Source organism: Orcinus orca, chromosome 15 (assembly GCF_937001465.1).
Source record: "Orcinus orca chromosome 15, mOrcOrc1.1, whole genome shotgun sequence".
Taxonomy (NCBI): domain Eukaryota; kingdom Metazoa; phylum Chordata; class Mammalia; order Artiodactyla; family Delphinidae; genus Orcinus; species Orcinus orca.
In genome coordinates this window covers 8,231,921-8,245,948 of record NC_064573.1, presented here as the reverse complement: position 1 = coordinate 8,245,948, position 14,028 = coordinate 8,231,921, and the positions used below count along the sequence as shown (strand labels likewise).

The 14,028-nt window shown below is 36.6% G+C and overlaps 1 protein-coding gene across 3 annotated transcripts in view; it reads left to right on the top strand.

The window, feature by feature from the left end:
- The window catches only part of CCDC102B (coiled-coil domain containing 102B), a 226,467-nt gene that overhangs the window by 178,243 nt on the left and 34,196 nt on the right, over nucleotides 1-14,028 (top strand). For 2 of the 3 annotated variants that reach the window (XM_049698009.1, XM_033406083.2), the window contains exon 7: nucleotides 8,090-8,193. In XM_049698009.1, coding sequence (XP_049553966.1) covers nucleotides 8,090-8,193 — 104 coding nt within the window. Of the gene's footprint in view, nucleotides 1-8,089; nucleotides 8,198-14,028 lie in introns of those variants that run through there. The other variant, XM_004279998.3, reaches the window with a different exon arrangement.

Genomic DNA, 14,028 nt, shown 5'->3' with positions numbered 1-14,028 from the left:
GAGTGGCAGGACATATTGAAAGTGTTGAAGGAGAAAAACCTGCAACCAAGAATACTCTACCCAGCAAGGATCTCATTCAGATTTGATGGAGAAATTAAAACCTTTACAGACAAGCAAAAGCTGAGAGAGTTCAGCACCACCAAACCAGCTCTACAACAACTGCTAAAGGAACTTCTCTAGGCAAGAAACACAAAAGAAGGAAAAGACCTACAATAACAAACCCCAAACAATTAAGAAAATGGGAATGGGAACACACATATCGATAATTACCTTAAATGTAAATGGACTAAATGCTCCCACCAAAAGACACAGATTGGCTGAATGGATACAAAAACAAGACCCATATATTTGCTGTCTACAAGAGACCCACTTCAGACCTAGAGACACATACAGACTGAAAGTAAGGGGATGGAAAAAGGTATTTCATGCAAATGGAAACCAAAAGAAAGCTGGAGTAGCAATTCTCATATAAGTTATATATATATATATATATATATATATATATGTAGTTTGCTTGAGTGCAGTGTTTTTTGTTTTCTGTACTGAATTCATTAGCATGGGTCGGTATAAAATTTAGCATAGGTCAATATGTAATTTGTAAACTAATAAGGTCTTAAAAGTGAGGAATTAAGTCTTTTAAATTTAATTATTTATTGCAAAGAGCAGAATAGCATACATAAACAGGTGCCTAAGGAAAACTTGTATTCTAATATGGAACTCTCATGAACACCTTTTTTTTTTCTTCTAACGGTATGATAGTAGGCCATTTGATTATTTTTATGGCTTTAACTTTACAACAATGAAATATTCGTAAATTTTAAAAAGTATTTTTCTTTATTTGATGCGGGTGGGATACTGGAGAAATGAAAGGTCAAACATCTATTGAGGAATCCATACTTGTCTATATATTGTGTACTTTTATTTCAAGAACTGATTTAAAATTCCTAAAAGGATGCTATAATAAGTTATTATGCCATTTTACAGACTGAATTAAGTGAATTTCAGGGAGGTATGAAACTTGCCTAAGGCTATCCAGCTACCAAGCGGTAGAAGTGAGAATTAAATCCAGGTATACCTATAAAAAAAAAAAAAAAAAAAAAAAAAAAAAGGCGAGGGCAGCACCAGGGTATGGGGTTGTTAGTTTTATAGGGGTGAGTAATTTCATACGCTGATGAGTGGGAGGAGTATTCCAGCTATTTTGGGGAAGGGGTGGGGATTTCTAGGAATTGAGCCACCGCCCACTTTTTGACCTTTATGGTCATCCTTGGAACTGTCGTGGCACCTGTGGGTGTGTCGCTTAGCTTGCTGATGTGTTACAATGAGTGTATACTGAGGCTCAAGGTCTAGTGGAAGTAGACTCGTCCGCCATCTTGGACCTATTTTGTTCTAATCAGTTTATGTTGTGTCCTCGGGCTATGTAATTCTTTTAAAGGTTGTGCCCTGCCCCCTTTCCTCCTGTTTCATATTGAATATATAATATTTACCAGAGTATGTTTTAATAATTAATACATGATATATTGTATAATTAATTTATATATCATATAAAAAAAAAACTGATTATCAGTGGTTTCCAGCTAGATTTAGGTAAGGATGTATGTAATAAAAATAAAAATGGGTTTACGTGCTATTGTCTGCATCACCTAACAGGCTTTCCTTTTCTAGTCTTTCCTTTGTCATTTTATTTCCCTTTCTTTTCAATGATGGAGATTAACATTTTCCAGGAATTGCAAGTCCTTTTTAGCTGAAGTCATTGTCTCCATACTATCAAGTCTTAGACGGTAGCTGGACCTTATTATACTGCCAGTTTGATCAGATTATAATATATGGTGTAAACATTTTTCTTGAATCATAAATTTTTGGGAATCTACCCAGATTTCAGCCAGATTGGCCAGGGCCTTACCAGAGTAGCAATAGGAACAAAGCAATTATTCTGTGCTCAACAGTAAGTATTGAACTGAATTTATCTGGCATATGGAAGTTTTAGGATACTATGGATATAGAATTTGCAAATTATGGTCTTCTTTCTTGGCATAGATATTTAACAAAAGTGGAAGGGCATCTGTTGCTTTAGCCTACCCAACATTAATTTATTCTTTTTTTTAAACATGCAAAGACTATTCTAAGCACTTGAAATCTATACATGAATAAAATGAATATCCCTTCTGCATGGAATTTGCATTCCAGTGGAGAGAGACGGAGACAATTTATATATAAATCATATGACTGCTGGAAAAAAACAGGTGTTCTTGCTTTGGGTGCAGGTTGCAATGTTAAATATGGTGTCTGGCCTCAGATTTGAATAAATACATGGAAAATGTTAATGAAAGTTAATCATGCAGATAACTGTTGAAAGAAGGTTCCAGGCAGAAGGAACAGTCAGTGCAAAGCCCCTGATGGGAAGGATCAAGTAGAGAAAGAAACAGGAAGATATATGAGAGCACCGTGGTTTTTTTTTTAAATTTATTTTTGGCTGTGTTGGGTCTTTGTTGCTGCGCATGGGCTCTTCACTAATTGCAGTGAGCGGGGGCTTCTCATTGCGGTGGCTTCTCTTGTTGCGGAGCATGTGCTCTAGGAGTGCGGGCTTCAGTAGTTGTGGCTCGCGGGCTCTAGAGCGCAGGCTCAGTAGTTGTGGCGCATGGGCTTAGTTGCTCCACGGCATGTGGGATCTTCCTGGACCAGGGCTCGAACCCGTGTCCTCTGCATTGGCAGGTGGATTCTAACCACTGCGCCGCCAGGGAAGTCCCAGCACCGTGTATTGATGAAACTGTGTGTGTCCTTGAGTAGGTGAACGAGCATGGGATCTGGTGCACAAGTGGGAACAGGGAAAGTTAAAGTGTGTGTGTATCTGCAGCACTTTCAAGAACCTCACAGCCTGTGAGAGAGAGACGATGACTATTGTAATTTAGTTGGATAAGTTTAAGATCAAGGGTAAAGGTAAACAACAGACATAGCAGAGTATTTGTTTTTAATGTGAAGAGGCTTTTATTTGCTTTTCACAATCTAAATGCCTAAGAATACACTAAATGTCCCAAGACCTTCATCAACGGTTCATTCCTTACTTAATAAGTTTTTATTTGGTAAAGATTTGGGTTTCTTAAATTTAAAAACTTTTTTACTTTTTAAAATTTATATTGGAGTGTATTTGACTTAAATGTTATGTTTCTGGTGTACAGCAGTGATTCAGTTATACATATACATATATCTATTCTTTTTCAGATTCTTTTCCCATATAGGTTATTACAGAGTACTGAGTAGAGTTCCTTGCGCTATACAGTAGGTCCTTGTTGATTATCTATTTTATATATAATAGTATGTATATGTTAACCCCAACCTCCTAATTTATCCCTCCTTCTGATGTTAGACCCCCAGACTGGGGAGCCTGACATGGGGCTCAGAACTCTCACTCCTGTGGGAGAATCTGTGTGATATAATTATTTTCCAGTTTGTGGGTCACCCACCTGGCGGGTATGGGATTTGTTTGTATCATGAATGCACGCCTCCTGCCATCTCACTGTGGCTTCTTCTTTGCCTTTAGAAGTAGAGTATCTTTTCTGGCAGGTTCCAGTCCTTTGTTGTCAATGGTTATTCAGCAGTTAGTTGTGATTTTGGTGTTTTTGTGAGAGGAAGTGAGCTCAGGTCCTTCTACTCCACCGTTTTGTCTGGGGATTGGAAAATAAAAACTTACTTTGTTCCAGATCAACCTTGACAAGTGCATGTGGCCTTGGGTCCCTCTTAGGGAAGGATGGACCTTTGCCTTTACTCTGGTCCTATTTGTTCTTATAGGTTGTAAGGAAAGAGAGGCACTTTTGAAGGCACTGGATCAACACCAATCCAAACAGCACAGACCTCTAAGAGAGGATCCAGATTCTCTTGGTCCCTTTCCTATTTGTCCAGATTAATGCTAGAGTGGGTGGAGTATCGTCCCACCAGTAGTAAAGGGTCACTCTCCCGATGCCCTTCTTCTCCACAGGCCTCGCTGCAGGTAGGGCCTGCAGATTCCTCTCCTTCAGCCGCCTCAGAATCTGTTCTATCTTCCCCTCCACCTGCCAGGACCTTCCGACTCCATGACTCTGGCTGCATCCACTGCAGCCCGGCCTAAGCTCCATAGCAGAGAATTTAAGAAAAGCTACATCATTTGGGCCAGGGTAATTGTACTGACCTCTAACTCAGTGTGTTCCAAGGGCCAGCAGCATCAGTATCACCTGGCAGCTTGAGAAATGGAAAAATCATGAACCCTGCTTGACACCCACTGAGTCATTATTGGCATTTTAACAAGATCCTAAGGTGATTCATAGAATGTTAAAGTTTAAGAAGGCTGTTTTAAAGGATTTTTTTTTTTTTTGGCAGTACGTGGGCCTCTCACTGTTGTGGCCTCTCCCGTTGCGGAGCACAGGCTCCGGACGCGCAGGCTCAGCGGCCATGGCTCACGGGCCCAGCCGCTCCGCGGCATGTGGGACCTTCCCGGACCGGGGCACGAACCCGTGTCCCCTGCACCGGCAGGCGGACTCTCAACCACTGCGCCACGACGGAAGCCCTTAAAGGATTTTAGGAGTAGAGTCGTAGTCCATTGCATAGAGAAGAGAGAATGTGAGCAAAGACATTGGGGAAAGAAAGAAAATGAGCATGACTGCCACCCAACCCACCCTGTTGTGGGCTAAAAATACAAAAAGCTCAGGGCTGCTGGAGAACAAAAGAAAACCTGGGATTACCCTGGTAGGTAATATGAGAGAGAAAATGGGAGGAGGGTTTATGTGCTCATCTGGGCACTGGGAGCTCTTGAGGGGTTCGTCAAGTGGGGAGATAAGATCAGAATTGGATGTTAGCCAAATCTCCAAGGTGAGGTCTGAATTACACCTTGGGTATTTTCCATTGCATTTTCAACATCCTTAACGCAAATTTAGAAAATATAACACTTCCACCAGTATCTTGTATCATTTTGGGTTTTTCTTTATATGTTATTTTACATAAGAAATGTCATGCATCACTCACAATATTGTGAGCCTGTTCTCCAAAGTTAAATATCATAAAATAGCTTTATGAATTCTAATTAAACATCTTAATGTCTGCAGAGTGTCCTGTCAGAGTGATGGATTATAATTAAACAAAACTCTCAGTAATCATTCAGGTCAGTTTGACTTTTTCATGAACATAATGAAAGAGTTTTTATGTGTCTGATATTATTTTTCAGACATTTCAATACATGAATTTTTAAAAATATGAATGTTAAAACTTTTGTTATACATTTCCAAACTGCATTACAAAATTTAATTTGAAATATAATAAATAACAAGTATCATATTCTATTTAAACTCTGCTGTTCTTATAGTTGTACCAAAATATTCCTTAAATATCTAATAATACCTGTCTGTAATTAAGCTTTCCAAGTAGTTACCATATATCCCATATTAGTATTCCTATATTAAAATCCCAAGTGATAGAAAAGCTGAAAATTTATAAATTGAAGAAAAAGTACAAAAAGATAACGTTTCTCATTCGTTAAGTAAATGATTTGGGAACTGCCCTTGGTAATGCCAAATAGGTGGGTTTTTTCCAAGTAGATATTTGAAAGAAAATGAAAATGTGAAATAATCCGACATTCCAGAATAATTAGTCAATCATTATTAGCCTATTACCTTATTCTTCTAATTTTCATCCTGATAGAAAATTAATCTTTAATGAGGCATGAACGTTGAGCATCCCGATTCCTCCCCAAATAATGAAATTGGATGCAAGACTGTATCTGAAGAAGCAAAATTAGTCTGGATGCCTGGCCTACTCGAATTTTATAAGAACTTTTAAGTAATATATATACAGACATGTTTGTACTTTAATAAATATTTTTGTCACATTTATCTAGCAAAATACGCAACACTTGATTTGAATAACTTGATGTAAAATATGATTAAATCCAACATGAGCCTAATATATTAACAAATACATGTTACATTAACTGCAGAAACATTAGAACTAGAGACATGTAGAATATCTGTAAAAAAATTTCTGGTTCAACATTTATCTATATAAAGCAGAAACTAGGAAAAGTGAGGTCCACAAAAACCTGCACAGGTTACATAAAGGAGAACTTTGATGGTAAGAAAGTAAACTTGGATTATGTATTTAAAAGTAATTCTGTTAGGTGTATATATAAACTTAAGAATTGTGGATGTCAAAAAAAGTGTGTATTACTAAAAATGTCTGAATGTTTGACATCTAGAAATAAAAATATTTGAGAGTTAATTTTGATACACCTTAACAATGTTTACTTCATGGCACAAGTAATTGATGAAAAGGGTTTATAGAATGGTGAGGGTATGAAGAGAAATAGCTTTTTTCTCCTGGAAAATAATAATGCCAACTCAACTCTATATCATTCTTTCTAATGTTTAAAATGATTTAACTTGAATAACACTGACCAAGAGATCAGAGAATTGGGATTCATTTTCATATTTAGCAGTAATTTGACTTTGCACATGGTGAGGAAGATTTGATTATCCTTACAGTTTTATTAAATACAGAAATTATTAACCTTATTTTACTGTAGCGCCATAGCTCAGCAGTCTGCTTGGAGAGGCAAGATTTTTGTCTTGAAGCTGCATATATGCATGGTAATTTCCACAAGATTTTGAAATATTCAATTGGAGGAATATGGTTGCTAGATATTGTTGTGAGGAAGAGAAGACACTAAAACTATCTAAACCTACCCCATGGAACCCCAATCAGGCTAAACAACTTGGCAACTTAAACACCTATTGAAATGTGTTTATATATAGAAAAAATAAAATTGGAGATCTACCTCACATCATGTACAAAAATTAACTCCATCTTGATCTAGGACTTAAATGACAAATACAAAACTTTAACAAATTTTAGTTGAAAATACAGATTAATACTTCTCTAAGCTTTGCATAGGGAAGTAATTTTTAGCATTATTAAATACATCCTAACTGTAAAAAAATTGATAAATTTTGCTTAATAAAATGACTATTATTCATCCAAAGAGCTCTTAAATAAAATGGAAAAAATAAGTTATAAACTTGATAACACTTGCTGAAGATACTTGGAACACTTATAACTGACAAAGGGTTAGTATCGAGATTATAACATAAACATGTACAGATAAAAAAGAAAAGAGCTCCAAATAGAGTAATGAACAGAAGACCTGAATAGGAACAAAAGAAAATCATCAAGCCAATAAAAATATAAAGAGGTATCAACCATAATCCATTGATCAAGGATTGGCAAAAGTTTTAATATCTCACATCAAGTGTTGGCGAAGATATGCTCAAACAGGATCCCATCTAACTGCCTTTGGGAGGTAAGTTAGTAAATCATTTTGGGGAGACATTTTAGCATTATCTTGAAAAATTAAACATTAAAAAGTATAACCTGGCAATTCTCCTCCTATGTATGTCTCCAGAGACTACTTTGCACAAATGCATCAGGAGATCTACACAAGAGTGTTCAGAGCAGCTCAAGCCTGCAAACAGTCTAATAGTTATGGACAGGAGGGTGGTGTACTCTCATGGCACCATCATGCAGTACGATCTGGTAAACCAGAACAAAGAGGCTACAGTGAGTCACCAATACGGATGAGTCTCAGCAGTTGAATTAAAAAAGAAAGTATTAGAAGATTACATAGAGCATGATACCCATTTTTTTTATGTTTAAGTTAAAAACAACTAAAAGAATACATTTTAAAGAATATTTCTATTTGTACCATTATGTGTGTGTGTCTATATAAGTGTACATATATACACTTAGCATATGTATATGCACACATATATGCTATACTTAAATACACACATGCAAATATGTAAAACTATTTTCAAAATCTTGAGAATAATAAGGTAGGGAAGCCCAGGTTAGAAATGGGGGAGGAGTGCCTAGGTAAGATTTTGTCAAATTCTAGACTCCATGTAGATGTTTATTTTATTATTGACTATATGAACTAATTCTATAATTAAAAATAAGTATTCCTACACATTCATGTATATATACAAAAAAGAATGTGTCATGCAAAAAACTTGCTTTTAAAAGGATTTTCTTATTTCAGTCATCTTACCTGAGGCATTTTCTATTTTGCTTTCAGCTTGATGATTTCCTGAATCAGATCCATAAGCTCCAGAGATCTTTGGATGAACAGAAAGAAACAAATGAAAACTTGGAACTTCAACTCAGGCACTTACAAAACTGGTAATTATTTCACAAAATATGTCAAATTCAAGATGGAGATCTTAGATAGGGAAATCTTGATGTCCTTTTTTCCTCATTTTCTTAACAAAAATAATGTTATAGATATTTAACTTAGAAATATTAAAAGAAACTTACAGGCACTCAGTACTTAAATTTATGGGCTTCTTGGCTCTTATTGTTTTTTCCCCCCAATAAATGTTACATGTTATGATAAAGACAATTTAAATATCATTTAAAAGCAGCTCTAGTTCTAAAGGTGTAAAATTTCTGAAAGGCAAAAGGAGCTTTCAGAATACATTTCACAAACTGAAAGGGTTATAATACCCGCAAGAAAACAGAAGTTGCAAACCATACAGTTTGCTGGGTAGTTGATAAGAGAATCACTGTACTTAAGTAATTGATAGACGTTAAACACATATTCACAATCTATGTGGTAAGGGTGGCACGTTGTGTGAAAAATGTTTTTACCCCAGAGAGGTAACAATAAATTTGGTATAATTCTTCATACAAGGCAAAAGTGGACAGAGGTGTCAAACACTATGATTTGCATTAGAAAGAGACTGAAGGAGCAAAGCTAAGATTTGCACTCCAAATGATATGAATACTCTCAAAGTAATAGATCACCTGTGACTGAAGTTAAGGAAAAGCAACAAGCACCTCAGAAACTAAGGGCTTTTGACTTTTAACTGGATAGACATTTTGCAGGAAAGTCATAGAAAAGCCCTCCAGCACTGGCAAGTACAATAGTATCTAGAAATAAATCAGGTGGAAGTAAAGCTATGATTTCCTTTGAGTTGGATGAAACAAAAGCAAAGTATAAAATTATACATAGAGGAATATTTGAGACCTTTTTATATAGTATAGTTTACTGCTTCATATTTACGTTTAGATAAAGAAATTTACCTTAAGAAGAGACCCTATATAATCCTACTTGTAAAATTTAACTCAGTCAACAATATACCTGGTCTTCCTCCTTTCCCATTAGTGCAAATGAAAATTTACTAATTGATTTGTAAGTAAAGCTTCCTCTCATCTGATCATCCAGCTTGTCTCTTTGTAAAAGCCTTCATCATTCACCCAGCCTTCCCTTCCGTGCCTGTGTCTTTCTCTAACATGGGGGAAGGTCTGACTGGTGGGACTCTAAGGCCTGGGGAGACAAAGAGGCCTGCCAGTGGCCTTCCATTGACCATTGCATATGCACTGGTGAAGAGTGTGGGCCCCAGGATGGGCTTTCGTCTCAGCACACCCTTCAAACTTCTATTAAGCCCTGTCTTAAGTCTTGCTTAGTTCTTAAAAGCAAATTGGCCATAACACTTCTTGTTATCTTTACCTGGAGACAGTTTCTTACTTTGAGACTGCCTTCTCTATTTCCTCTAAAATCTACTTGAAAAATGAATAATTAATTTCTTTCACTTATTTTTCTTTTAAGACCACTTAAAAGAAGACATTTATCACTTTCCCATTCTGCCTGGGAATCTTGTTTTTTTGACCCACAGGTTTATTACATGCTTGTTATAGGTTCCATGTTCTCACAGGTGACACTAATGCTAATTGTTGCACCAACGCATAAATGTCTCCCCTTCTCCAGCCTCCAGTGACCATCGCTTCACTGCTTTTACACCAGCCCTAACAACTTCCTCACCATCTTTCCATTCTCTACTTGTTGATGTTCCTAAACCAATGCCACCTATTTTGTTATGGCAGCCCCTCACTTCCAGATACCAGTGTCTGAGATCTCTATTGCTGCAAAATGAATCACCCAAATACTTAATTGCCTAAAACATTTATTGTTTATCACAGTTCTGTGGGTTTTTCTGGGTTCAGCTGGGTGGTTCTTCTCCTTCACATAGAGGTGGCAGGGTTAACTCTTGCATCTGCATTCCACAGAGAGCTCCCTGAGGCTAGAATGTCCAAAATGACCTCACTCCTATATCTGATACTTCAGCTGGAGTGAGAAATGGCTGTTGCTTCTTGGGCTTCTCCCTTGCTCTGAAGATCACCCTGGGGAGTCACACAGTGCCCCTTCCTTCAGATTCTATTGGTCAGAGTCTATGGCAGGTCACTAGGCCATCCCAGGTTCAAGAGTTGAGGAAATTGACCCCATGGCTTTATGGAAAGAACAATATGTGCACATAGGGACATCCTAGACATTGCTGCCATCATCTTTGCAGACAAGGCAGATACCACAAATGCAGCAACTTTTGATTAGACTTCACTCCTACCTGTATTCCTCAGGCTAAATCAGAAGATAAGCTTTACTATTTATTATTTCTGTGACCTTGAGCAAGTTACTTATAGAACTATATAACACCCCCTTAAAGACTGAATAAAATGTCATGTGCTGTGTCAGATGTTTCTTATACATTAATAAATATGCAACAAATATTAGTTTATTCATCTCTACTTTTTTTTTTTTTTTTTTTTGGCGGTACGAGGGCCTCTCACTGTTGTGGCCTCTCCCGTTGCAGAGCACAGGCTCCGGACGTGCAGGCTCAGTGGCCATGGCTCACGGGCCCAGCCGCTCCGTGGCATGTGGGATCTTCCTGGACCGGGGCATGAATCCATGTCCCCTGCATCAGCAGGTGGACTCTCAACCACTGCGCCACCAGGGAAATCCCACTCTACTTTTTAAGAGGCAATTTCCTTCAGAGAAAATATTTAGAGAGAAAATTTTTGTGCAAAAAAGAAAATATATTTTAAAGAAATCTTGGAAATGCCTCCTAAAAAAATTTTAAAAAGTAATACTACTTGCCCTTGACTTCAACTACATAAACCTATAACCTCCTATTGGGTATGTTTTCTTACCTGTTTTGAAATCGCTTTGTAAGATTATTCAGATTTTACTAAACAGCGTTTTACAATAATAATCCTGACATTACACACCTTAAACTCCTGTATGTTAGACTAAAAAATGTCAGGAACACAATATTGTGATATAAAAAGATAGGCACTAACCAGTAAAATAAACGTCAGAAATTTTTCCCTTTAAACATTGTTATCTGTCATTTTAAGGAAAATATTGTAAATATTAGAAAACTAATAAAAGAATTGAAATCTAAATATTTTCATAAATTAGAATACTCACAACCACATTAATGAAGAAACCCCAATGCTGTTTTAAAAATACCCCTTTGCACTAATTGTAACATCAACCAGTTTCAAATATAAACATTTTAAAATAGAATTATAGTAACTTAAGCATAGTTTATATTGAACACCCTAAAGAAATGATATCACAGTGGGGAATGTTTAGTATTATACTGCAAAGTGCCACCTATTTATGCCAAATATGAAATGATATATACAGAAAATATAATTCCTGTCTTATGACACTGCTCTTACAGAGGTTTATAAAAAATGCATGGAAGAAATGAGCTGTTAGCTGATTTTAAATCAAACTAATGAAGATATGGTATTGTCTACATATCCCAAGAGGAGCTGTTACACAGACTTCAAAGATTAGTGTCGACCTAACATATACATTGTGCATGTTTCCCTCCCAAATGCAAAGACCTTCTGTGTGCCCCCTGGCCCTCACTTACTCCTACGAATAAAACTGTAGTCTTTGATTGGTGTGGGGAATTAAATGACCTCCAAAGCATTCTCACCTTGGTAGGCATACTGCTGTCTTCACTGTGACTGAACTTCGGGTACATCATACCCGATGCAGTGGAAAGCATGAGAATGGTTATTTTTAATCTTAATATATTTTCATCTTGTTGGCATGATCCATTTCTAAAGAAGTACACATAATATTTTTCTCCCTTTTATATATTGTTGTGAAGACAGTAATATTTTCTGAAATCACCTCCAAGTATCTGCTTTCTGTATCTTCAGATGAAGGTTAAAATTTATATTCATCTGGGAACATAATTAATGAAGGAACATTTGAAAATTTCTACTCTCATTGAGGATGATTCTGCTGGCTGGAAAAGAGTAATTTTTAGAGATGTGTTCATACATCTATATGCACTGTATCCACCAAAGAAACTAAAACACTACAAAGACTTATTCAAAAGCAAACTAACAGACCGATATAATTTTTTCCACAATAACAGCTTTAGCAAGTTTAACTAGGAAGACAGTTTGTATACTGAATGTAATATTGTTCTTATTTGAACATATCTCATCTTTGAATGTATTCTATTGGGAAAAAATACTCCTGAGTCCATCTTCAACCATAATTATTAGAGTGAGGTATCAATCTTTGGCAACAAGTAATGTGAAAGAGATTTGTCCTATTCAGTAGCCACATTGATGCCTCAGATAAAGAAACAGAGAAACAGCAAATATGAAATTCTACATTATTTTCTGTTAGTAGAAATAAACACTTTTTCTAAAGAGAATGTAACCAGGAAAAATTTTAAAGAATGTCACATAATAAAACATAGTGATATAAGAAAGGGCTGCTGGGAATGGCCACCATCAAAAAATCTACAAACAATAAATGCTGGAGAGGGTGTGGAGAAAAGGGAACCCTCTTGCATTCCCTCTTGGTGGGAATGGAAATTGATACAGCCACTGTGGAGAAGAGTATGGAGGTTCCTTAAACAACTAAAAATAGAACTACCATATGACTCAGCAATCCCACTACTGGGCATATACCCAGAGAAAACCATAATTCAAAAAGAGTCATGTACCACAGTGTTCATTGCAGCTCTATTTACAATAGCCAGGACATGGAAGCAACCTAAGTGTCCTAAGTCACCTAAGTGAATGGATAAAGAAGATGTGGCACATATATACAATGGAATATTACTCAGCCATAAAAAGAAACGAAATTGAGTTATTTGTAGTGAGGTGGATACACTCTGTCATACAGAGTGAAGTAAGTCAGAAAGAGAAAAACAAATACCATATGCTAACAGGTACATACACAATCTAAAAGACAAAGGTCCTGAAGAAACTAGGGCAGGACAGGAACAAAGACACAGACTCAGAGAATGGACTTGAGGACACGGGGAGGGGGAAAGGTAAGCTGGGACAAAGTGAGAGAGTAGCATTGACATAATACACTACCAAATAGATAGTTAGTGGGAAGCAGCTGCATGGCATAGGGAGATCAGCTAGGTGCTTTGTGACTACCTAGAGGGGTGGGATAAGGAGGCTGGGAGGGAGACGCAAGAGGGAGGGGATATGGAGATATGAATAGCTGATTCACTTTGTTATACAGCAGAAACTAACACAACACTGTAAAGCAATTATACGCCAATAAAGATGTTAAAAAAAAATCAGTAATGAAAGTAAAAATTTCAAAGAAAAAAAAGAAAGGGCTGCTGGAACACAAATGTAATATTAACATTGGATTTCATTTTTTGGGCCTATAGGCACTATCTTACCTGCTTTATGAGATAGAAATTAGAATCTCCACTTCACAGGTGAGAAACAGTGACTTCAATGATACATGACTTACTTAAGTGTCATATGCAAGTCTGTGGATTGGAAAAGACCTTTCACTTTAGACCTGCCAGAATTACAGAGGAGAGGGTTGGAGACTGTCAGACATGCATAAGACATTTAAGCAATTCATTTGATCCTTTGACATGTCTGTTTTCTCATCTGTAAAGTGGAGTTAACAATGCCTGTTTAACCTAACCTACCACTTAAAAGAATTAGAAAAAGAACAAACAAAACCTAAAGTCAGCAGAATGAAGGAAATAATAAAGATCAGAGAGGAAATAGAGATTTAAAAATAGAAAAAAAAAATTAATAAAACCAAGGGCTGTTTCTTTGAAAGGAGGAACAAGATTGATAAACCTCTGGCCAGACTCACCAAGGAGAAAAGAGAGAACCCAAATAAACAAAATAAGAAATAAAAAAGGAGACATAATTGAT